The sequence below is a fragment of the Carya illinoinensis genome, chromosome 16 (genome assembly GCF_018687715.1).
Source record: "Carya illinoinensis cultivar Pawnee chromosome 16, C.illinoinensisPawnee_v1, whole genome shotgun sequence".
Taxonomy (NCBI): Eukaryota; Viridiplantae; Streptophyta; class Magnoliopsida; order Fagales; family Juglandaceae; genus Carya; species Carya illinoinensis.
The window spans coordinates 24,481,740-24,508,005 of NC_056767.1; the positions used below are offsets into that span (position 1 = coordinate 24,481,740).

The window sequence follows — 26,266 nt, forward strand, 5'->3', positions numbered from 1 at the left end:
CACCCCTAGGTCTAGCCACTCAACTGCTTGACCTCCCACACCTAGACAACAATACCAGCACATCATCTTCTCTAGCAAATGCTGATTGTTTCCACTCGTGCCATAACCGCTGCGAGTGGATTACCTCCTAAAAAGAGCCTCCGATAAATGTAAGTTTTGATTTTCTGGTAAATGTTGTGATTGATTTTGAATTCTGTCATTTCTAATCATATGGATCAGTATGACACATTTACATCATTTATAGGCATATATATATATATATATATATATCACTTTGGTTGTCATTTCTAGTGTTTCTCTTATGTACTTTCTTAATTAAGCTTCCCTCCTTGTGTCTCGATATTTAATTATTAGGTCAAATCTTATTTTTTGAAATAGCAAATTTAAAGATTAATGGACAATATCATATCATTACAATAAAATAACAGTTACATGAGAGTACAACATATAATATTTTGATACCCATTACAAGCTACAACACATAATATTTTGATACCCATTACAAGCCAAACCGAGGGGAGGGATGAGGGCCGGGGTTATAGCTCTTTGCTTTCCAATAATTAATTTCAGAAGAGCTAAGAAATTATTGGCTGTTCTGACCCACTAAAATGACCTTATTAAGAAGAAAAACACTATTAAGAAGGAATTCCTATTTTACATACAATAACATTTTCTAAAAGAAAAAAACCTTATTCATTACCTTTATAGAGAAATGCTTCAGCCATAAAGATATCTTATAAAAATAAACTCACAAATTGACTTGACTTAATATAGTACATTAGATTGTAAAATAGACCTATTGTATTATATGAAGTCATGTCAGTTTGTGAATTTATTTTTTGTGATTTCTTTGTAGCTCTAACACTTCTTTACTTGAAATTTAAATGATGGATTGAAGAAAGCCATGCATGATTACATCAAAATCATGGTTACAGAAAACAACTTAAAGATAAAATAAACTAAACTAAATATATAACTCATGACGTTTTGACTTTATATCGAGATGATGTTGATCATAACTATGGCTTACGCTTGAGAATAATGTTCAAACCAAATCTAATCAAATCATCACCACTGAGAGGAGGCATCTCAGCAATTTTCTTGGAAAATCGATCGAAAAGTTGATCCATGTTTTCGCTTCCGAAATGCTTGCTGAAAAGGTCATCAAACGCAGCTCTAAACACCTCTACGGTAATGGCCATAAGGCTGGAGTTTTTGGTTTGAGTAGTAACCAATCTCACAATGTCAAAATACCCATTTTTTATCACTAAAGCCTTTTATCTCCTCCGCTGATGGCGAGTAGATTGGCAAGTTGAAGGAGTCCATTTTATCTTTGCTTATTATTTCCTGCATGATAGAATCAAACATTTTTATAATTAATTATATACGATTTTTATGGGGCCAAGAATTCTATTGGTTCTCCTAATTTATGAAATTGTCACTCAATCCAAGTTTGATTTAAATGTAACTAAAAAATAGAAGAAAATATTGTGCTGATCTGGATTAATTTTATTCCAATATAGGTTTGAAAAAGAAATGGTCATGGAGCCTACGTATATGAAGTTCCTATTTATTTTCTCTAGCTTCTAATCCTCTTTTATGAGATTAACTGATAGAGATGTCTTAGAGTTTAATTAATTAAGGGTATGGAGTGAGAAAGAGATAGACACATGAAGTGATATATGAAGCGGATTCTACATCATTTATAGTCATCCGAGTGCATTAATGACTAGGCAACATTAAAGGTTTAATAAATTCTCATAGAATTTACTTTATATGTCTATCTTTCTCTTGATTTTAGTTCGGTCAAGAACTTTAACACACGTACCCAACAGTACCCCACTTCGTGCATGAAAGCATCACACATCAGCTAGCATAAAGCGACTTATTTTCATAGCTATAATGAATTTCAAAACAAGTGGCATATTGACAAATCGGCTCACAAGCAAAGCAATAGCAAAGTAAGTGTAGAATTGAATGAGTTAGTGAGTAAAATTTCTTCCCAAAAGGATTTAAAAAGAACCACTAAAGTAGCTGCTTTCAGGTTATATATATACCTCGTTGACCATATCTAGAAGAGATGATTCCAAGGGCTGGTACTGGGGGCCAAGTGAGGATTGTATTGGAAGAGTCCCCTCCTTACGTCCAGACATTAGGATTGCAATTAATCCTCCAGGAGCAAGCTCTTCTGCTCGAGCACTTAAAAAGGATTCCATGTCTTTCTCAAACTGTGCAGAATAAGCCTGACCAACTTCCTTCTTTGCATTTTGATAATATAATTTTCCCTTATTACATGAAGCCGAATCCAAGTCCCCAACCTCCGGTGGTGCCTTAGAAAGCCAATGAAGTGCATATGCAGAGTATACAAACTTCAAAGATGCCTTTGGAAATAATCTATGGTAGAAAGATCCCGGAACTCCCGCTGCAAAGTATTGCCTGTCGACCGGAAGATTTGCAAAGAGAGTGTTGAAATCATTGGAAACATGATCGTTGAAGAACACTTGAAAGACCGGGAGGCTAGAATCGTGACGGCCTTTGCTTTTATATTTTTGTACCACAGCTTCTATGATGTTTCTCATGGAAACATTTGTATTAGGGCCAACAGAACAGCCTAAATCGGCAATCCCAAATATGTTTGAAACTGGACATGAGACATCTTCATCAATGTCGAGATTTTCAGTAATCGCTTCCATTATCAGGGTTTTGGCATGATCAGCTCCCACTCTCTGAAAGGAAGAATAAATTTGAGAATAAAAGTAAGATGGATATTGTAAAATCTGTACCGTTTGTTCAGAAAATTTAAACCAATAGAAAAATATAAATTTTATTATTTATTTTATATCTTAATATATACGTATGTCATGTGTGTAATATCATGAAGTGTGAGATTAATTTATTGTTTTTTTTTTCACTCAATTGCTTTTATTCTTTAGAATGTAAAACTTCTTTCAAATTTTGACTGCTATTCTCTTCTTTTTCTATGCATACCAAGGACAAAGAGACCGATCAAATGGAAAAACCACAGTAAGAAAGTACTCTTTCCCAAAAGTACCTGCAGATTGGAATTTTTGGCGTAGCTGTGTCGTCCATCTCCACCGATCATAACATATGATTCTTCCTGCATCTCTCTCTTTCTCTCTATGATATTTTTTGCATGAGGATTCATGAATTAGTTCCTCGATCACTCTCTCTATGTATATAAATGATCTTACGTACCATTAACTTCTTAGGACTTTTAATCCCAAAAATTGCAGGGCTAGCTGCTGATGGAAACGTGCGTTGACTTTTTAGGATTTTCCGGACGACTGCTCTGCAATATGTCTTATCACGATGGGATATTGAATTGATTTACGGACACTCCGATGTTTAAGTTTTACCTTTTAGTTTTCTTTGAATTCTTTGTTTTCGGTGGTGCTAGGATCCCACTGTAGCTCCCCGTTTTTGACTTTTGACTTTTTTTAAATATTATTAAATATATTTTCAAAAAGCAAAAAAAATAAAAACATTATTAAAAAATAATTTTTCAATTACTAAGTTTAAAAAGATAAAAAATAAAAAATAAGAGTGGAAACTCCCATTGGCATTCGTTTATATCATTTTCCGTTTAAGATTGGTGGAAATCTGAATGCATATTGATCTATTCCAGTGCGTATAGCCTTTTGATTTGACTGGAGGATCGATGATAGGTCTGAAGAACAATTGATATGAACTCTAATCAACTCGCTTTGAAACCCAACAACAATATTGGAAAATCAAACTCAAGAAAGCCAAACTCAAGTATATGAATGGAGAATCTAGACCCGTTGAGATCTCGTTTAAAAACCCTGGATCATATTGAAATCTAGACCCGTTGAAGAACCCGAATTATAAGGAAGAACGCCACAAAGGTTGTGATTTACCTTTGATAAGTTCAGAAGTTCAATCAAGAACAAGATGAGTAAACTTAATTTACAATGAAAATTTAATATTGTCTAACCTTCTCAAATGAGGCTACAAGTGGTTTAAATAACAATCTCTAAAAATCCTAAGTGAATAGTGCCGCAGGTACTGTAGCGTGAACAGTACCGCGCTCTTTTCACGCTACAGTAACTTCTAAAACCCTAATTCACTTAAAATAATAACTTTCCAAATATGCCATTGGCCAAAATACAAGACCTACCCAAAAGCCCTAGCTCATTAGAAATATGACGTATATGGGCTAAGCATCCTCAAGCCCATTTATTCTAAACTAATAATAAATTGAAAGCCTTAATAACAATAGACCCTATTTCTAAGTCATGTCTTCCACAACTTGTATCAAGTGGATCAAATCTGGTTCTCCTTCCTTCAAACCCATCTTGAGTGTTGGGCTCTTCCTAGCTTCATTCCAAGTGGTTTGCATCAATCCTTGCATTGTTTCCTTAATCTTTTTGGCTCTTAATCTTGTAATTGGCCCATCTAAAACTTACAAAGGATCTTTAAGGCTACCTTCACGTTGGTTCCCATCATTCCCCCTCTCCTAAAAAAGATTCAACCTCAAATCTTTACCTACATCAAAAGGAAAAAGATTAGAAACATTGAAGGTAGCAGAAACATTATACTCACCTGGAAGATCCACTTGATATGCATTGTCATTAATTTTCTCAAGAATTTGGAAAGGTCCATCTCCTCGAGAATGCAACTTAGTCCGTCTATGTGCTGGGAATCTTTCTTTGCGCATGTGAACCCAAACCCAATCTCCTGGTTCAAAGATGACACGCCTTCGCTCTTTATTGACCTGTGAAGCAACCATTTCATTCTTTTGGGCAATTTGAAGCCGTACTCTCTCATGAAGTGACTTCACCAACTTCGTTTTCTTTTGTCCATCTAAGCTACTCCCGCCATCAACAGGTAAATGCATCAAATCTAAAGGAGTAAATAGATTAAAACCATAAACAATTTCAAAAGGAGAGTATGAAGTAGTAGTATGCATAGTTCTATTATATGCAAACTCTATAAATGGCAAACAATCCTCCCAAATCAGTAAATTCTTATGAACAACAGTGTGTAAAAGCTGAGTTAAAGTCCTATTAACTACTTCAGTTTGACCATCAGTCTGTGGGTGACAAGTAGTGAAAAATAAGAGCTTACTACCTAATTTCCTTCATAACACCTTCCAAAAGTAGCTAAGGAATTTAACATCCCTATAAAAAACAAGACTCCTGGGCACACCATGGAGTCGCACTATATCTTTGAAAAACAAGTCAACTATGTTTGTGGCATCATTTATTTTATGGCATGGAATGTAATGTGTCATCTTGCTAAATCTATCCACAACCATAAAAATAGAATCTCTACCCCTTTTTGTCCTAGGCAGCTCCAAAACAAAATCCATAGATATGTCTACCCATGGCTCACTAGGAACAGGTAAGGGTGTATACAACCCATGTGGCAAAACCTTATATTTGGCCTTTTTACATGTGATGCACCTACTGCAAATGCGATTGACGTATCTTTTCATCTTAGGCCAAAAGAAATGTTCATGCAATATGTCTAAGGTTTTCTTGACACCAAAGTATCCCATTAATCCCCCACCATGTGCCTCACGCACCAATAACTCATGCATAGAACAACTAGGCACACATAGTTTATTTTCTTTAAACAAGTAACCATCATGCTTGTAAAACTTACCAAATGCTCCTTATCACATGCCATATACACATCAGAAAAGTCAACGTCATCGGCATACATGTCTTTCACATATTCAAACCCAAGCATTTTAGCACTCATAGAAGTAAGAAGTACATACCTCCGGGATAAAGCATCAGTAACAATATTCTCCTTACCTTGCTTGTAACGGATGACATATGGAAAAGTCTCAATGTATTCCATCCATCTAGCATGCCTCTTATTCAACTTACCTTGACCCTTGAGATGCTTCAATGATTCATGATCGGTGTGGATCACAAATTCCCTAGGCCACAAGTAGTGCTGCCAACTCTCTAATGCACGAACAAGAGCATAAAGCTCTTTGTCATAATCAGGGATGCCCCATTTAGCTTCTCATTAAATAAGGCGATGGGCCGCCTATCCTACATCAAAACGGCTCCAATCCCTATTCCTGAGGCACCACATTCAATCTCAAAAGGTTTGTTAAAATCAGGTAATGCTAACAAGGGTGCAGAGCAAAACCTTTCTTTAATAGTGGCAAAAGCATTCTCTTGATTAGCCCCTCAATGAAACCCAACATTCTTTTTAATGACTTCAATGAGTGGTACAGCAATGGTACTAAAGTCTTTAACAAAAGCCAATAAAAGCTAGCTAAACCATGAAAGCTCCTTACCTTAGTGATGCTCTTTGGCGTTGGCCACTCCTTGATGGCCTTGACTTTCTCTTCATCAACTTCAATACCTTTGTACTAACAACATAACCAAGAAAAACAACTTTCTCCATGCAAAAGGTACATTTCTTGAATTAGCATACAACTTTTCACATCTCAACACATTAAACATATATCTCAAATGCTCAATATGTTCATTTAAGTCCTTGATGTACACTAGGATATCATCAAAGTATACAACCACAAACTTGCCTATGAATGCACGTAGGACATGGTTAATTAATCTTATGAAAGTACTGGGCGCATTTGTAAGTCCAAATGGCATAACCAACCATTCATAAAGCCCATACTTAGTCTTAAAAGCAGTTTCCCATTCATCACCCTTTTTCATTCTAATTTGATGGTACCCACTTTTAAGATCAATTTTACTAAAAATACATGAGCCATGCAATTCATCAAGCATATTATCTAATCTAGGAATGGGATGACGATACTTTACCATGATATTATTAATTGCCTTGTAATCAATGCACATTCACCACATCCCATCCTTCTTAGGCACTAGAAGCACTGGTACTACACATTGGCTCATGCTCTCCCTCACGTATCCCTTGCTCATCAAATCCTCAACTTGCCTCTGAAGCTCCTTTGTCTCATCTGGATTACTCCTATAAGCTGGTCAGTTTGGAATAGCAGCCCCGGGCACAAAATCAATCTGGTGCTCAGTGCCTCTAATGGGTGGCAACTCATTAGGCATTTCCTTTGGGAATACATCCTCAAACTCATGCAACAAAGAAACAGCCAAACTAGGAAGAGACTGGTTAGTTTCATCAAGATTAAGATAAGACTCTTTATAAACAAGAAAAATCATAGGGCAATTTGCTGAGAAAGCCCTCTTAACCTCACTCTTTTTTGCATAGAAACTCACTTTTGTCTTTCCTTTTCTCTCTCCAGGCTCTCTTTCTTTTTTGCTCATTTTCACTCTCACTCTTTCTTTTTTGCTCAATCTCTGTTTCACTCTTTCTTTTTTGTTCAATTTCTTTTCACTCTTTCTTTTTTGATCACTCTCAATTCCACTCTTTCTTTTTTTTATCACTCTCATTTTCACTCTTTCTTTTTTTAGCAACCTCACTTTTCAATTTCAATTGGTCCTCATAGACCTGTCCTGGAGTTAAAGGAGCAAACTTGATTGTTTTGCCCTATTTTACAAAGTTGTACATGTTTTTGCATCCATCATGTATCACTCTCCTATCATACTGCCACGGCCTTCCCAACAAGATATGGCCGGCATGCATAGGCACAACATCACAAAGTACTTCATCCTTATACTTCTCAATAGAAAAAGTAACTAAAACTTGTCTATCCACCCTAACCACCCCACAATCATTCAACCACTGCAACTTGTATGGTCTAGGGTGTTTCAAGGTAGGTAAATTCAATTACTCAACTAAAGTAGTCCTAGCAACATTAGTACAACTCCTCCCATCAATAATCATACTACACACCTTGCTATTGATGTGGCATATAGTATGGAAAATGTTCTCCCTCTGCTGCTCTGCATCATCCATCTTAATTTGTGTGTTGAGAGCACGCCTGACAATAAGAGACTCACCTATTACGGGGTATTCTACTCCATCATAATCACTAGCATCCTCCAACTCGAGCATCTCATCACTATCATCCTCACTTGCAGTCATCACCTCCTTATTGTCACGCATAATTATCACACGTTTGTTTGGACATTGAGAAGCAATGTGCCCTTAATCCAAACACTTAAAGCATTTAATATCTCTATTTCTAGAAGGTTTGGATGCTACCTTCGGTTTGTTGTTAGTTCCTTCATCTTTTTCCTTAGGTGGTTCGGTCTTTGTCTTTGTTACAGCTCAATCATCTTTCTCCCACTTTGGTTTCCAAGGAGTGCTAGAAACCGAAGTATACCTTGACATCCCATTCCTCTTTAATTGCCTCTCCACCTTCATAGCCATGTGCACCATGTCTTCTATTTTTACATAATGTTGCAACTCAACCACATTGGCTATCTCCCTATTTAAACCACACAAAAATCAAGCCATAGTGGCCTCCCTATCCTCCTCTACATTGGCTCATATCATAGCCACCTCCATCTCCTTATAGTAGTCCTCCACACTCCTAGAGCACTGTGTAAGATTTTGTAATTTATGGTAGAGGTCCCTATAGTAGTGGCTAGGTACAAATCTCCGCATCATGAGAGCTTTCAACTTTCCCATGTCTCAATAGGCCTCTCATAATTCCTCCTCCCATTGGTCACTAATTGATCCCACCAAATAATAGGATAATCAGTGAACTCAATTACTACCAACTTCACTTTCTTCTCCTCTGAATAGTTACGACAATCAAAGATCAACTCTATCTTCTTCTCCCACTCTAAATAAGCTTCAGGGTCAGTTCTACCTTGAAAAGATGGTATTTTCATTTTGATGTTCTCAAGGTCCCTATCAACTCCATCACGACCCCGTGGGTTTCCCCTAAATCCTCTTTCACGCCTAACTCCTTTATGCCTACCCATCCCAACTTCAGACATTAGGTCTTCCTCATCCTTACCATCTCCTTCATCTTCATATTCATGTTCTCTTCTAGGTTCATGTCTTCTCCTATCTCTCTCATCATGCAAATTTCTAATATCTTCATCTTATTGATCCATTCTATCCCTCACTTCCCCTAACATCATGTTTAACTGCTCAAATTGTTGTTGCATGGCCTGCAACACAAAGGAGTTATCTGCCATCCCCTTTGGTGATGTGTCACTTTTATGGGATATCGTACGCGTTGCACAAAAAAAATGTTAGTGGAAAAGACCCCACACGCTCCCTTACGTATTTACACTCGAATAACGGCACTCCACTCGTGTTTCACTCTTAATTGGCCCCTTTTTTTTTTTTCCAATAATGATCTCACTCTCTTACCTTTTACCTCAAGAGTTTTTCCACTCAAGTTCTTTAAGAACTAATTGAACTCAATCAAAACAATATAATCTTGTTTTGTTCCAACTAGTAATTAGGTCCAAGAAACAAAGAATAAGAAAAAACATGGAAGGAATAAAATGACATAAGACTCAAGGAATTTATACGATGGAAAGAGTAATTACAAAACAAGATACAAACTAGAAAGATGTATTCAACCCCTTTAAAGATAATGCTCAATCAATAAAATAAAAATTCAGATTTTTTTTTTCGATTTCTTTTCTTTTCTTTTCTCTTCTCAACAATTCAACCACAAACAGAAATATTCAATTGTGATAATCAAACAATTGAATTCAAACACATAAAAATTGACAAGGAAATAGAAGAGAATCAATGAAACCCTAGAAATTTCAAACCCTAGATGGTGCAAATTTTGGCAGCCCTTAAACAAGGAATTTAGCCACCCTATGATGATGAATACGAAACCCAAATGATAAATTAATTTGGTAGCCTTAGGAAAAATGAATTTCTGCACTTTTTTTTTTTTTGCAACCCTAGAACAATGAAGTCCTAGAATTAAAGATGCAATAAATAAAAGATAGAATCAGACCTGATTGGAAATCGAGTTCTGAATACCAAATGATGTGAACCCCAATCGACTCGCTTTGAGATCCAACAACAATATTGGAAAACCAAACCCGAGAAAGCCAAATTCAAGTCTATGAATGGAGAATCTAGATTCATTGAGATCTCGTTTCAAGAACCTAGATTATATTAAAATCTAGACCCGTTGAAGAACCCGTCTCAAGAACTCAGATTACAAGGAAGAACGTCACAAAGGTTGTGATTTACCTTTGATAAGTTCAGAAGTTCAATCAAGAACAAGAGGAGTAAACTCAACTCACAATAAAAATTTAATATTGTCTAACCTTTTCAAATGAGGTTACAAGTGGTTTAAATAACAATCCCCAAAAACCCTAAGTGAATAGTGCTGCGGGTACTGTAGTGTGAACAATATTGCGCTACAGTAACTTCTAAAACCCTAGTTCACTTAAAATAATGACTTTTTAAATATATCATTGGCCTAAATACAAGGCCTATCCAAAAACCCTAGCTCATTAAAAATATGACGTATATGGGCTAAGCATGCTCAAGCCCATTTATTCTAAACTAATAATAAATTGAAAGCATTAACAATAATAGGCCCTATTTCTAAGTCATGTCTTCCACAACTTGTATCAAGTAGATCAAAACTGGTTCTCCTTCCTTCAAACCCATCTTGAGTGTTGGGTTTTTCCTAGCTTCATCCCAAGTGGTTTGCACCAATTTTTGCATTGCTTCCTTAATCTTCTTGGCTCTTGATCTTGTAATTTGTCCATCTGGAACTTGCAAAAGATCTTTAAGGCTACCTCCACCTTGGTTTCCATCAACAATTATACAATATATATATATATATATTTATATATTATAAAAGTATTAGAAATTTGAAAGGAGAACTTATATATTGAAAAGATTGGTTTAGAATTACTATAGTTATAAAGAGAATATTTAAATTAAAGAAATTTATAAATTAACATGTCATCATTTGATCTATGAGATTTAATTTATGATAAAAATGATTTTGCAATTTTATGTACTACATCAAACCATGTCACTTTACGAAAATATGTTTTGTAATCCTTTTATAATTTAAGTATTTTTCAAGAAATAATGCTTTTGCTTCCATGCAATATGGCTAGCTCGAAGTTGAGTCAAGAGTTCTTCTATTGGCAATCGGGGTGGGGAACGCCCCGGGAATCAAGTCAGATGATATGTTATAAAAAAAAGGAAAAAAGAAACGAGATGAAGAAAAGCATCCCATCTTCGTGAACTCCTAAACCATCCAATCATATCCCCTCACTTCGTCATTTTCTTTTCCAATGAGAGAGAGAGAGAGAGAGAGAGAGAGAGAGAGAGAGAGAGAGAGAGCACTGGAGAAGCTAGCAGATATCGATCCAAAAATGAATGGAAGAAAAACAGTACAAGATAAAGAGTTGCAACCAAAGTAGTGAATTTCAAGTTTCCACGCATCTTCTTTTACCATAAAATACACAACTTTCCCAACTTTTCTTTGTGCCTTTTGTTTTTTGTTTTTTTCCTTAAAACAATCATGTGTTGCTTCTTGTATCTTGAAGGACCTCAACCCCAGTTTTGAGATCCTCACGCTAGGACTCACGGTTGTGGAGTTCGATCTTGAAAACCCATTGACTAATTTCCACGAACCCAACTCCGACACAATCGCTTCTCTCTTCCTTCTTGAACGTGATCATGAGGAAGGGTTGTACGGAGAAAAAGTAAAATATTAGTGAATGCCTGCATGCTATCTTGATCTCATGCATGCATGATTCTCAAGTTGCTATAGCTAGCTAGCTGCATGCTGCAGTATGTGAGAACGTGATGACCAATCCAATATTATACCCAATTGCGCAAGAAAACGGATTAAAATTGAGTATTAGATCAAATTTTGTGGGTTGGGATGTTTGAACTTTGAATCTATTTTTTTTAATTGTTGTTGGTTGAGACGTTATTTTGATCAAATGTCAAGAACTTTGAACTTTGATTTGGAAGAACTTTAAATACGATCGAGAAATTAAGGGTTGGTTTGGTATACAAAACTAAACTATCTCATCTCATTTCATCTTATATATATAATCATTACAACTTTCTAAAATTCACATACAAAATATAATAAATAATTCAATTTTTTCAAATTTTAAAACAAAATTAATATTAAAAAATTATATTATAATAATATTTTATTCAACTCTCAACAAAATATCTTATCTCATCCCATTTAAATTGTATAACTTAACGAGGCTTAAAACTCCATGCATGGCCATGTCTTTTCTAACCTAGCTAGCTATATTGAGATTGTTTGCTCCAATTAACCGCAACTTCAATCAATGCTAGTTGCATGGGTTAATTAATTGATGTCGCGGAAAAATGTATGAATAAAATAACATTAATTAGAGGCTCCCCACATTGGAAAGAAGCCACTAAAAGGACAGCATGCAGAATAAGAGCATTTTATTAATATAAGAACATTAATCATGCACGCTAATAAAGAAGGCTTGGCCCCTAATTCAAGTTTGGGGATCTATAATTGCAATAGCTAGCAAGCTGGATTAGTGTGCATGGGTGAGCTATATATATAAATCTGTGTGTGGACCCGGCACATTAATCCACTCAATTCGTGGACCACTTATTACGTACCTTGAATATAATATATATACACACATATCTGTATATATATATACATACTAGGTCAGAGCATGCTTCGTGCAAACCACGTTTACCTAGTTGAAATTCGTACTATTTCAGAAACTTTATTTGTTCAACAGAAAACATTAAAGATTTATATTTGGGAGAGGATGTGATACCTCATATTTACATGTATTTTTATTAAATGATTATTTAAATTATTATAATTAGTAGTTTTCTTGTTTTAAATTTAAGGTATTTTTTATGCATTAGCTTTCTTGTTGAGATGAGATAGCTCTTTTCCAATGCAACAACTATCTCATCTCAACAAGAAAGCCAATGCAACAACTATCTTATCTCATCTCAAGATTTTAAGAGTGGTCAATTCATCATGTTCCTAGAGAGTTGAATGTAATTGCCCATACTCTAGCAAAGTATGCTCTGATTTGTTCAGAGGATTGTATCCTTCTGGAGGATTACCCTCCATGTATCCAGCATTTCTTCTAATGAAATGCAGATGATCCTTTCAAAAAAAAAAAACAAGAAAGCCAATGCAACAACTACCAAATAATGCAGGGCATGCAACAACTTTGGCTTTCTTGTTGCACAGAATAACATTTATTTTGAAACAAATCAGAGCTTCGCTTGAGAATGATGACCAAATCAACTCTAATCGGAGTTGTCACAATCGAATTAGAGAGAGAAAGGGGGCATCGATCCTTGCAATTTTCTCAGAAAAACGTACGTCGATCGAAAAGCTGATCCATGTTTTCATTTTAGACATCTTTACGGAAAACATGTTTACGGAAAATGACATCAATTAATTAACCCATGCAACTAGCATTGATTGAAGTTGCGGTTAATCGGAGCAAACAATTAATCTCAATATAGCTAGCAAGCTAGGTTAGAAAAGAAATGGCCATGGAGTTTTAGGCTTCGTTTAGTTATACAATTTAAATAAAATGAGATTGATAAGATATTTTGTTGAGAATTGAATCAAATATTATTATAATATAATTTTTTAATATTAATTTTGTTTTAAAATTTAAAAAAAATTAAATTATTTATTATATTTTATATGTGAATTTAAAAAAATTATAATGATTATATATATAACATGAAATGAAATGAGATGAAATAATTTAATTTTGTGTACCAATTAAAACCAGCCCTTAATTTCTCGATCTTATTCAAAGTTCATCCAAATCAAAGTTCAAAGTTCTTGACATTTGATCGAAATAACGTCTCAACCAACAACAATTAAAAAAAAATTCAAAATTCAAAGTTCAAACATCCCAACCAACAAAATTTGATCTAATACTCGATTTTAATCCATTTTCTTGCGCAATTGGGTATAATATTGGATTGGTCATCCCGTTCTCACATACCGCAGCATGCAGCTAGCTAGCTAGCTATAATAGCTTGAGAATCACGCATGCATGATATCAAGATATCAGGCAGGCGGCATTCACTAATATTTTTTTCTTTCTCCGTACAACCCTTCCTGCGTGCATGCATGCATCTCGTCCACACTCCCTTTTTCAACGTAACACGTATATATACTGTGTGAATTTTTTGAGTTATGAATTTTGATATGATTATGTTCGTATAGCTTCCTAAACCATGATTTAATAGAATAAAAAGAAAAATCAAGAATAAAATTGAGTAATGCTAGATATAGTCATGGATAGTGTGAGCTAGTTCGTGCTTGTATTTTGTTCTATATTTACTTACTTTTTTCAAAAGAAATACATGATACTTGCATACTCTATAATTGTAAATATCATTTCTCAATTATTTATGTATCTTAATGTTTAATTTGAAATTAGATTTGTTTACTTACCCAAAACAATTAAAGAGAGGAAACAAATCTAGCTATGTACCAAACAAATCTAGCTATGTACAAATCTAGCTTTGTTTTCGGAGTGGCTCCGATTCCGATTCCGAAAACTCCGACTCCGTCGGAGTTGGATTCGGAGCGGAATTCGGAGCGGAGTCGGAAATCTCAAAAATTTGCACAGGCCTAGTTAAATTATGACTAATTTCGAGATTAGAGCGTGAACTACCAATTATAGTGGGTAAAATAAATAATGACCTTATATTGTTCAAATCCATGGAAATTTTACCATTTCTTGCCATATTTTCATTGATCTACATTCTAATGATGATGGCAACCATGAGTAGTATATATAAAAGGGGCCTGGGTAGCAAGGATTTGTGTGTGATTGCATGTGTGCAATAAGGGAAATCAGCAATTCAATAATGGAGTTTATCATTTGTTCGATTCTTGCAGTTCTATTAAGTTTTTATGTCTTTTTATTTCAAATTCTGAAGGGATGCAATGAGCGGTATTATGTTAGTAGGTTTCAGGAAACACAATACCCTCTCCCACTTGGAGATATGGGATGGCCTTTCCTTGGCTCTCTCCCATCGTTCCTCAAAGCTTTTAGATCTAGTGACCTTGAATCCTTTGTGTAACGGTTGAAATCAACATGCCAAGTCACCGAGTCTAGCACTACTGGTTTGGAATGAAACCTCGACTTGCTGGGGGAAAGGAGAGAATAAACGCAACGAAGGCAGTGGCTTATAAGAAATGGACCACACAGTACAACAACAAATTCAAGCTCCGATCATTCAAACTAAGGGATCTAGTTCGAAGGGAAGTGGGAATGTTGACCAAGAAGTAAGAAAGGGAATGCTCGAACCCAAATGGGAAGGACCATGTGTGATAGTACAAGCAATAGACTAGGCTCATACTGTGACGCCCCCGACCCCCACGTATAAAAATTTGAGAATCGAGGCGTCCGGGATGATAACAACACGGGTCATACATCCCATCACTACATGTTAAGTGTGTATACATGCAACACGTGTACAACAAAGAACGCAGCAGAATAATTAAGGTCAATTGACTAAGTACAATAATTATTTAAATACAAGTTCGCTTAAACATAAGCGTACCAAAAATATTACAATTAACCAATATAAATATACTATAAATAAAAAACAATAACCAAAAGCAGGAAATAAATCTCAATCCATGAGTGATCCCCGATCATTCCTCCGACGGAGCGGCATCCTCAGGCTTGGCCTCCTCATCATCTGCATCAAAATCTACGGTACCAATAAATGGTACCGCAGGTAAGTAACAATCCAAATAAACCATAAGATAAAAATACATTAAAACAACAACAATATGCATGATCATGATGCCATATGCACGAGACCCAAAAATTACAATTTCCCAAAATAACCAGTTTTACACGCACTCCAAAATCTCATTTTGGCCCAAGAATCCAATCTTGCCATTTTTTCAGAAAATGGCCCAATAACCAACTATCAGAGCACTGTAGGCGGGAATCGCAGGAGGGACTCTACCACCATCCCTACGACTGCACCGTAGGTGAGAATCACAGGCGGGACTTTACCACCGTCCCTGCTTACCACCATCCCTACAACTTTGTCTGTAGGAGGGAATCACAGGCGGGACTCTACCACTATCCCTACGTGTGTACCGTAGGCGGGACTCTACCACCGTCCCTGTTTACCACTATCCCTACAGTGACTATCGAACCGTTCAATCCGTTCATTTCATAAATACCCAAAATCCTTTCTAAATATGCACATGAACATGCATGCAATTATACTAAAACCCAGTTTTCCTTTTTGAACATGAACATGCATGCACTATGAAATGCATACGACAAGATACCAAAAATATCCAACAACAACAATTCCCAACATCACTCAACAACATCAAACAATCAAATAAAAAACTCCGTCCCCTAATCCAACCGACCCCCGATTCCTTGGACTTAGTCCGACACAACCAGCCAAATCACAATCATTGTTAATGCAAAAATATATTTAAATCTTAAAGGTTATTTAGAAAATACTTACAGTGCTATAAAATAACTTCCGAAGAATCGATGAGCTGCAAAAGGTGGCAAAAAGGCAACGTCACAGTGCAAAATGCAATGTGGCTGTGGGTCACAAAATACCTAAATTTGAACGGGATCAAACAAAGACTAGGGAAGGCTAGGGCAGGGCTTCGGGGTGTTGGTGAAGCTAATGGAAGTGGTGGTTGGCCGTGGGTGGCAACACAAATGGCGGTGGAAGGCCAAAAATGGCACAATCGGATTTTAGCACTTGGTGGTCGCTTCGAGGACAGATTAGAGCTGGAAATGGGTGGGTTAAGTCGGCAAGAGGCCGGTGATGAAGTGGTAAAGAAATGGTGGCCAAAGGTGGAGGCACGGCGGCGCGGGGAGCACAGAGCCGTGCGGTTTGGTGGTGCTCGTGGTGGCTAACGGTGGTGTTTGGGGGGCTAAAAATGGAGGGGTGAGGTCGCCGGTGGGTGGGGAAGAGAATGGAAGCAATGGCAACGGCAATGGGTGGCGCACGAAGGAGCTGGAAGAAAATGAGGCTACGGCTTCAAGCTGTGCGTGGTGGCTAACGGCGGCACGGTTGGGGCTGAAAACGGAGGGGGATGTTCACCGGCCAGAGGGGAAGAGAATGGGAGGGGCGGTGAGGCACACGACGGTGCACAGGTAGGACGAAGAGAACGATGGGGGAGAGGGGAGGAATGGGTCACGCGCAGGGAGAGAGAAGCAGGGGAAGAAAGAAGAAAAAAAAAAAGAGAAAGAAGAAAAAGAGAGAAAAAGAGAAAAAGGGAAAATAAAAAAGAAGGGAAAGAAATGAGGTCCAACCCTCATAACTTGAGTCACTAAACTCATCCAACGAAAATTATTTTCAAAATAACAAGTTAAATAAAATAATTCAAACGCAGTGATTAAATACAATAAAATAATAAAATCTAAAAACACAATAATTTTAAAGCCCAAAAATAAACTAATTTAAATTAAAAATTAATTTAAATACTAAACAATAATAAATACCAAGAAAGCATATTAAAATAATTTCACAACTTAAAAATCATAAAATAAATCCAACAAAAATCCGATAAATTTAAAATAAGAGAACCAAAATTTTAAATCAATTAAAATACTTATTCAATAAAAATACACTAAAATACAGGGTATCACACATATTATTTGATGGCCATGAATGGGAACATGCTACCCTACCAATGGAACGCAGAACACTTAAAAATGATCTTTTGTTTAAAAGATTCCATGTAATTAAAACATGAATAAAATAACCACTATGAGTTTAAAATATGTTGCCCAGATTCTTTCTGTGTGCCCATTTCCATGCAATTGAAGTTAGCCTTAGTCAAAGCGTGAATGAGCACATCTCCCACCTACTTGTCAAATTGGGTGTTAGCAATGTGCATGCAATTGAGATTAGCCTTCACCCAAGTGGCAGTCGAGAACATCTGTCATCCACTTATCATGTTGGGTCTTAGCAGCATGCATGCAATCTGGGCTTACATATGTACTTGGTGATTAGGGTTAGCCTTCGCCCAAGCGGTGGTTGAGCACATCTACCATCCACTTTTCAAGTTGGTGTTAGTAATGCATATGCAATAGGGGGACAACCTTCATCCAAGCGGCGGTTGGGAACATCTCTAGCACACTTATTATTGCTAATACTTGCACTCGGCAATTAAAGGCTAACAATGCGCATGCGATCAAGGTTATTCACTGGAATGAGAATAACAAGGGATGAATGGAAGAAAAAAAAAAAGACGATGAAAGGGACAAAGAAATCTAACAATGACCAATCAAAGGCCAAATCAATGGTGCAAAGCAAAGAGTACAAGCTCAAACACAAAACAACATATTACGTAACATATTGAATGTATCATAAGGCATGAGCCTCGAGGCAGGAGAGATGATAAGAACTCAAATGAGGGTAGGCTAGAGTCTAGAAATAAGGGTAAAAGTAAGTCAAGATCTGGGCAGCAAAACACTTGTTGGAATTGTTGCAAAACCGAACACTTCTAAAGAAATTGCAAAATTCAAAGAAGACTAAGAATGATGCTGCAAACTTTGTGATTGAGGGAATACATGATATTCTATTTCTTGTGGGTCATAGTCCAGTTGATGATTTGGTTTTGGATTAGGGAGCTTTGTTTCACACCACTTCACATCGAGAAATCATGCATAACTATGTCGCGGGTGACTTTAGTAAGGTGTACTTGGCTGACGGAGAATTAATTGCTAATGGGAGTGAGAGATGTGAACATCGTACTCTCAAATAGGAATGTGTGGGCTTTGCAGAAAGTCAGACATATTTTCAAGTTGAAGAAAAACTTGATCTTTGTGGGACAACTTAATGATGGCGATCATTCGATAGTATTTTGAGGTGGTATATTGAAGGTTACAAAAGGAGAGATGATCTTGGTTCATGGTTAGAAAACTTATACTCTATATATGACATTGGGATCAAGTAACGCAATTTCTACTAGTTAAGTGATAAAGGGTTAGAATTGCATAATTAAGTTGTTTAAATGAGTGATTTATTTTATCAAATAAGGATTGAACACTTAATTATGCATCAAATTCTAATATTGAATGTCAAATTAATTGATGCCAATATTTTATAAACATAAAGTTCTATATTTGCCTTTAAAAGAAATACATTTTTAATGTACTGCAGGGTGTTTATGAAAATAACCCAGCTGAATAAGAAGTAGGACAGCAGAGGAAATCAACACAAGATGAAGGGGCATTTCAGAATTTTTATAGAGTGCATAGAGAGAGGACCAGGCGGCTGCTTCTATTTTATTTTTTTTACTTTACTTTACTTTCATTTTTTTGGACGGCGAGAGGTCTTTTCCAGACCTAGGAGTAGAGGAGCTTTTAGTTTTTATTTCCTTTCTTTTCTTTAAGACGGAAGGCGGCTTGTTTTTTTTTGTCTTACACACATTATCATTCTTGGTTTTTTGTTTTAGACGGGGACGTTGTCTTCGTTCGGGCGGTAGGGTATTCTTGAACATTTTATTTCTTACAGCTGGAGCTTTTCATTTTCAGACCTAGACTAGAGGGTAGTCTTTTTAGTTTTATTTTGTTTTCTCTTGGTTTAGACGGAGGCGGCAGTTTTTGTTTTTATTCATTTTCTTACTTTCGTTTAGGAGGTAGGTGCAGCAGCAGAAATTTATTGGATCTCTTTTCTTTTTCATTTAGTTGGAGCAGCTGGTTTTGGCTTTTACTTTCACTTTCTTTTTCGTTTAGCTCTAGCAGTAGAGTAGCTTGTTATTTTTTTCTTTAATTTTCGTTTAGACCTTGCAGTAGCTGGTATTAATTTAGTTTTTCACTCTGTTTTCATTGGAGTCTTCGGCGCAGCAGGGGAGTTTTTATTTCTTCTCCATTTCCGTTTTCATTCTTTTCTTTTATTTCCTTCGACTTTTATTTCTTTGGTTTTATTTTTCCTGTGCTGCGATTTCTCCTTCGTTTAGGCTCATTTTTATTTTGGGTTTATTTTTGCTCTCAGATTTTGTTATGGCTTTAATTAGATTAATTTTTGTTGCTAGAAATATCATGTGTAGCTAATTTTAGAAACTTGGGTTGTGGAATGAGATTTAATTTATTTTAGGTTCTAGTTTAATGCAATATTTTATGGTTGAATGTTGATTTCACTAAGTTACTAGTTGGATTTAAATTGAAAATAGATTGCAGCTCTTGCTGTTGATTTGTTGTTGACGTAAGGTACAATAAAAGTTTGAAAATTATCAAGGCTTCTCTCAGTTGTTTGTTAATGTATGTTTGGCTAGTAAAGTAGAAAATCCTTTAGGAAAATATTGCAAAACCTTAAGCTTAACCTTTTTATCTTCTGTTTATCAATGCCTTGATTGGATTGTTAATCGAGAAAATTTTCTAGGACCCGAAACAAATAGAGTCTCACACCCAACCCAAGTATTTGTTAATTTGCCTTTTTGATTAGAAACTCAAATTTCAACTTCGATTTTTTTTGCATTGCATTTTAATTTTATTTTCATCTCTCATAATCGACACATTTGTTACTCAAAAATCTCATATACGCTTTGATAACCCTTTGTTCCTGTGGAATACGATCCTGGACTTATCCTTGATACAACTTGACACTTCTACACTTGGAAGCACATTCGAGACCGAGTTAAGTTTTTGGCGCCGTTGCCGGGGACAATGGGTGTTTGTCCAAGCATTCTTTTTTTCCTGAGAGGACGTTTGTGGAGCTGTGAACCTCTTCACAGCCTGGGTGATATCTTTACCTCTCATTTTACTTATTTACTTTTATCTTGTTTTGTGCTGAAGTTGCATGTCTAGTTGGGCTAGAGATAGCACACATAGACTTGCTAGGACTGAATCATTGACCTCATCATCGAGTGCATCATCTGTTTCTCTTAATTCAGTATTTGAATCATCATTTGACACTCATAGTAACATGGCTGAAGAAGAAGAACACAATAATAGGGAGATGGAAAATCCCAACAGGACACTTAGAGAATATTTGCATCCTATTAGGACCACCACTCCATCGTGCATCATTACACCCTTGAATGCTCATAATTTCAATTTTAAACCTGGAATGATACCATTATTGCCTCATTTTCATGGAATGGATTCTGAAAATCCCTACTTGCACCTCAAGGAGTTTGAGGAAGTATGCTCCACATTTTTGGATCAAAACTGTACTGAGGAGATTGTTAGATTGAAGTTGTTTCCTTTTTCTCTTAAGGACAAAGCAAAAACATGGTTAAATGTATTGAGGCCAAGATCCGTTGGAACATGGCAAGAAATGCAAGCTGAATTTCTGAAATTTTTTTTTCCAATGCATCGCACCAATGCTTTAAAGAGACAAATCATGAATTTTTCTCAAAAGGAAAATGAAACTTTTTATCAAAGTTGGGAAAGATTCAAAGATCTCTTAAATGCTTGTCCACACCATGGTTATGAGAATTGGCGCATTATTAGTTTTTTTTTATGAAACTCTGGTACCTAAGATGCGACAATTTGTTGAAACCATGTGTAATGGAGAGTTCTTTAATAAGGAACCGGAAGAAGCATTTGCATATTTTGATTAGTTGGCTGAAAACGCTCAATCATGGGACACTTCTTGTGTCTATGATAGAGCTGAACCATTGAGGACCGTAAGTGGGGGGGGTAAATATGTTTTAAATGAGGATGATTTGAAAGCTAAATTTGCCTTATTGTAAAAAAAATTGGAGGCGATTGAGTTGAAGAAAGTGCATGAAATTCAGGGCATTCCAAAACAAGGAAAATGTAACATTTGTGAGGATATTAGCCATGTAACATCTGAATGTCCTACTATTCCAACTTTTAAAGAAGTTTTGCGTGATGCTTCTCATCCTGTTAACATGATTTCTAAACCTTTTCCTGCACCATATTCTAACACTTATAATACAGGTTGGAGAAATCATCCTAACTTCAGTTGGAGAAATGATCATCCCATAAATTCAGCACATCCGGGAGCTGGTGCACCTCAATATCCAGTTCATACCCAACAAAATGCACTAATTCCAGCCCCTAGAAGACCCATGGATGACCTATTTCAATAAATGGCTTCTATTCTTCAACAGTTCATGCAAAGTCAAACCACCATAAATAACCAAACTTCTCAAGCCATCAATGACATAAGGAATAATTTGACCAAGCTGAACACAACCTTGAGTGCGCAAGAGAAAGGAAAATTTCCGTTTCAACCCCAACCAAATCCTCAAGTCCAAATTTCTGCCATAGAGTCTTCATCTTCTTCAGAAGCAAATGTCAGGACTTGGAAGGCTGTAATAACTCTCCGTAGTGGCAAAGAAGTTGAAACATTGGGTAATGAAGCTGGCAAGAAAGGTGAAAGTTCCATTTCTAATGCACAAGGTAAAAATTCTAATGTTGATGTTTCTTTGGAACCAAAGGTAACTCCTCCGGCACCCTTTCCTCAAAGATTGGTTCCTTTACATAAAGATAAACATCATGCTGAGATTTTGGACATTTTTAAACAAGTGCGCATTAACATTCCTCTTCTTGATGCCATTGAGAAAATCCCCACATATGCCAAATTTTTGAAAGATTTGTGTACGGTTAAAAGAAGACTTAATGTGAAAAAGAAAGCATTTCTCACGGAACAAGTCAGCGCCATTATCCAGTCCAATACTCCTCCTAAGTATAAAGATCCGGGTTCTCCAACAATAGCTTGTGTTATAGGAAGCTCCAAAATAGGCCAAGCACTACTAGACTTAGGTTCTAGTGTCAATTTGCTTCCTTATAACACCTATGAACAACTTGGTTTAAGAGAGTTGAAACCAACTTCTATCATCTTGCAATTGGCCGACCGTTCAATTAACAAGCCTAGGGGAGTGGTAGAAGATGTGTTGGTGCAAGTGGATAAATTTTATTATCCTGTCGATTTTGTGGTATTAGATGTTCAATTAACTCCTCACTCTATTTTTCAGACACCCGTCATTTTAGGGAGGCCATTTTTGGCTACTTCCAACGCTTTGATAAATTGCCGAAGTGGCATCCTTAAATTGACTTTTGGCAATATGACGTTGGAGTTAAATGTGTTCAACACTTGTAGGCAACCACAGGATTTGAAAGAACTCCAGGAAGTGAATTGTTTGGAATCTTTACTTGCTGAAGAATTTTTTTTAGAGCAAGAGAGTCAAATGGAACTTGTTTTACCTGGAACCTTAGAAAATAGTGAATTGTTGGATACTAATGCAGTAAATTCTGGTGCAGGTAGCAAAATGGACTCATTGTGGCAACTTAAGTTCGAAGATCTGCCACTTCAATCCATACACCAACAACCATCGGATGAAGTTCCTCCATCACCGGTTTTGAAACCACTACCTGAATCGCTGAAATATGTTTTTCTTGGGCCAACTAACACTTTTCCATGTATTATCTCATCTTCTTTGTCAGTTGAGCAAGAGGAGCAACTCCTACGGGTTCTTAAGCAACATAAAGGAGCACTTGGATGGTCGATTGCCGACATCAAAGGAATCAGCCCCACTATTTGCACACATCGAATTTTCTTGGAGGAGAATTCATCACCAACTCGAGAGATGCAAAGGAGGTTGAATCCTACGATGAAGGAGGTGGTTAAAAATGAAGTCTTGAAGCTCTTGGATGTAGGTATCATCTATCCCATCTCGGATAGTCAATGGGTAAGTCCTACTCAAGTAGTTCCTAAGAAATCTGGGGTTACAATTGTGAAAAATGAAAAAGATGAATTAATCCTAACTAGGACCATCACAGGATGGCGCATGTGCATTGATTTTAGGAAACTAAATGTTGTCACAAGAAAGGACCATTTTCCATTACCATTTTTAGACCAAACTCTGGAAAGAGTTGCGGGCCATAGTTTTTATTGTTTTCTTGATGGTTTTTGGGGATATTATCAAATTGAAATATCTCCTGAAGACCAAGAAAAAACTACTTTTACTTGCCCGTTTGGAACTTTTGCATTTAGGAAAATGCCATTTGGACTTTGTAATGCACCCGCCACATTTCAGCGATGCATGTTAAGTATTTTTAGTGACATGGTTGAGCATATCTTGGAGGTGTTTATGGATGATTTTTCAGTCTATGGTGATTCATTTGATTCATGCCTTACTCACCTCACTGCTGTTTTGGCTTGATGTGAAGAGAAAAATCTACTCTTAAATTGGAAAAAAATGCCATTTTATGGTGTGGCAAGGTATTGTCCTTGGTCACATCATCTCAGCTTGAGGCATGTAAGTTGACAAATCTAAAATTGATCTAATATCGACATTACCCATTCCAAAATCAGTCAAAAATATTAGATCATTTTTGGGACATGCCGGGTTTTATAGGCGTTTCATAAAAAACTTTAGCTCCATATCGAGACCTTTGTGTGAGTTGTTAGCTAAGGATTGCGTGTTCAATTGGACTGATGCATGTCAAGTTGCTTTTGAGCAACTCAAATCTATGCTTGTCACTGCACCTATAATTTAACCACCTGACTGGTCACTGCCATTTGAGATCATGTGTGATGCCAGTGACCTTGCCATAGGTGCTGTCCTTGGTCAGCGGAGAGGTAAGCTTCCATTTGTGATTTATTATGCAAGCAAAACACTTGATGCAGCTCAAAAAAATTACTCCACCACTGAAAAGGAGTTACTAGCAGTTGTTTTTGCTTTGGATAAATTTAGAGCTTACATTTTAGGCTCTCCAATTGTTATATTCACTGACCATGCAGCTCTTAAATATTTGCTCACAAAGAAAGATGCCAAAACTCGACTAATTAGATGGATTTTGTTATTACAGGAATTTAATATCAGCATCAAGGATAAAAAGGGAGTAGAAAATGACACACCCCACCACATTGGAGCTCTCAAGACATCAAAAGGTTTAAATTGGAGGTCAGATCTTTCTTTTATGATGACCCATATTTATTCAAATATTGTTCTGATCAAATTTTGAGAAGGTGTGTGCCTAATTGTGACATTCCGCACATACTAAATTTTTGTCATGCTGGTGCGTGTGGAGGCCACTTTTCAGCTAAGAAAACAGTGGCTAAAATCTTGCAATGTGGTTATTATTGGCCCCACATGTTCAAGGATGCTTACAATTTTTGTAAGGCATGTGAACCATGTCAAAAGTTAGGAGGAATCACCCGTAGAAACATGATGCCCTTACAACCCATTTTAGCATTAGAAATTTTTGATTGTTGGGGGATTGATTTTATGGGACCTTTTCAGTCTTCTTTTGGTTATCTTTACATTCTTGTTGCTGTAAACTATATTTCTAAATGGGTCGAGGCAATACCATGTAGGACCAATGATCATCGGGTGGTGTTAAAATTTTTGAAAGACAACATTTTCACTCGGTTTGGGATACCAAGGGTTTTAATTAGTGATGGAGGTTCCCACTTTTGCAATAAACCATTTGCGGCGTTAATGAAAAAATATGGGGTCCATCACAAAGTTTCAACTCCTTATCATCCTCAAACCAATGGCCAAGCTGAGTTGGCCAACCGGGAGATCAAAACTATTCTTGAAAAAACAGTCAACCCAAATAGAAAAGATTGGTCTTTGAGGCTTTCAGACACTTTATGGGCTTATAGGACAACTTTTAAAACTGTCCTAGGCATGTCTCCCTATCGTTTGGTTTACGGTAAAGCATGCCATCTCGCTATTGAGCTAGAACACAAGGCTTATTGGGCTGTCAAGCACTTTAACTTTTCTACTAACAATTCTGGTGTTTTAAGAAAATTGGAGCTGAATGAATTAGAAGAGTTGAGACAGGATGCCTACGATAATGCCAAACTTTACAAGGAGAGAACTAAGGTTTTCCACGACAAGCACATTTTGAAAAAGAGTTTTCTCCTCAATCAAAAGGCTCTCCTCTACAACTCTAGACTCCATGTGTTTGCCGGTAAACTTCGATCCAAATGGAGTGGTCCTTATATTGTTCAGACAGTGTTTCCTCATGGGGCTGTTGAAATCCTTAATCCACACAATGGTAATATTTTTAAGGTTAATGGACAGCGACTCAAACATTTTCTTGACTATTTTTCACCAGAGGATACCACCATCCATCTATTGGACCCTGACCCTCCAACCGAGCCTTGATATTTGACTTGTTTGTCATCTTATTTCACTTCTTCCTTGCATTTTTCTATTTTACCTTTTAGTTTATGCATGTGTGTTTTTCTCTCTTCTATTTTTCGTTGTTCTCTTCTTGTCATATGTTTCTCTTCTGACCAGGTAACCCTTCATTCCCTTCACTATCATTTTGCGTTTCATTGTTTTCTTTTGTTCTTCATTTCTCTTGCATCATTGAGGACAATGCTACAATCTAGTTGGGGGGTGTTTTCTGTTTACATGCCTTAAATTTTGGTCCACCTTGGGGGAGTTGGTAATGAGTTG

The 26,266-nt window shown here is 36.6% G+C and overlaps 2 protein-coding genes and 1 pseudogene across 2 annotated transcripts; 2 read left to right on the top strand and 1 right to left on the bottom strand.

Moving 5' to 3' along the window:
* Positions 1-440: 440 nt before the first annotated feature.
* On the bottom strand, positions 441-3,194 carry LOC122299753 (annotated as a pseudogene).
* Positions 3,195-21,937: 18,743 nt separating this feature from the next.
* LOC122298937 lies at positions 21,938-24,013 on the top strand. Its single transcript, XM_043108780.1, has one exon. The coding sequence runs from the start codon at positions 21,938-21,940 to the stop codon at positions 24,011-24,013; it is 2,076 nt and encodes a 691-aa protein (XP_042964714.1).
* A 367-nt stretch (positions 24,014-24,380) lies between these two features.
* On the top strand, positions 24,381-25,969 carry LOC122298938. The gene is made up of 2 exons (XM_043108782.1): positions 24,381-24,757; positions 25,462-25,969. The coding sequence occupies exons 1-2, from the start codon at positions 24,381-24,383 to the stop codon at positions 25,967-25,969; spliced, it is 885 nt and encodes a 294-aa protein (XP_042964716.1).
* Positions 25,970-26,266: the final 297 nt, after the last annotated feature.

Coding starts and splice junctions, on each gene's coding strand:
- LOC122298938 (XM_043108782.1), top strand. CDS start 24,381: ATGTGTGATGCCAGTGACCTTGCCATAGGTGCTGTCCTTGGTCAGCGG. Junction 24,758..25,461: donor TCAAAAGGTTTAAATTGGAG/GTCAGATCTTTC, acceptor ATGGGCTTATAG/GACAACTTTTAAAACTGTCC.
- LOC122298937 (XM_043108780.1), top strand. CDS start 21,938: ATGGCTTCTATTCTTCAACAGTTCATGCAAAGTCAAACCACCATAAAT.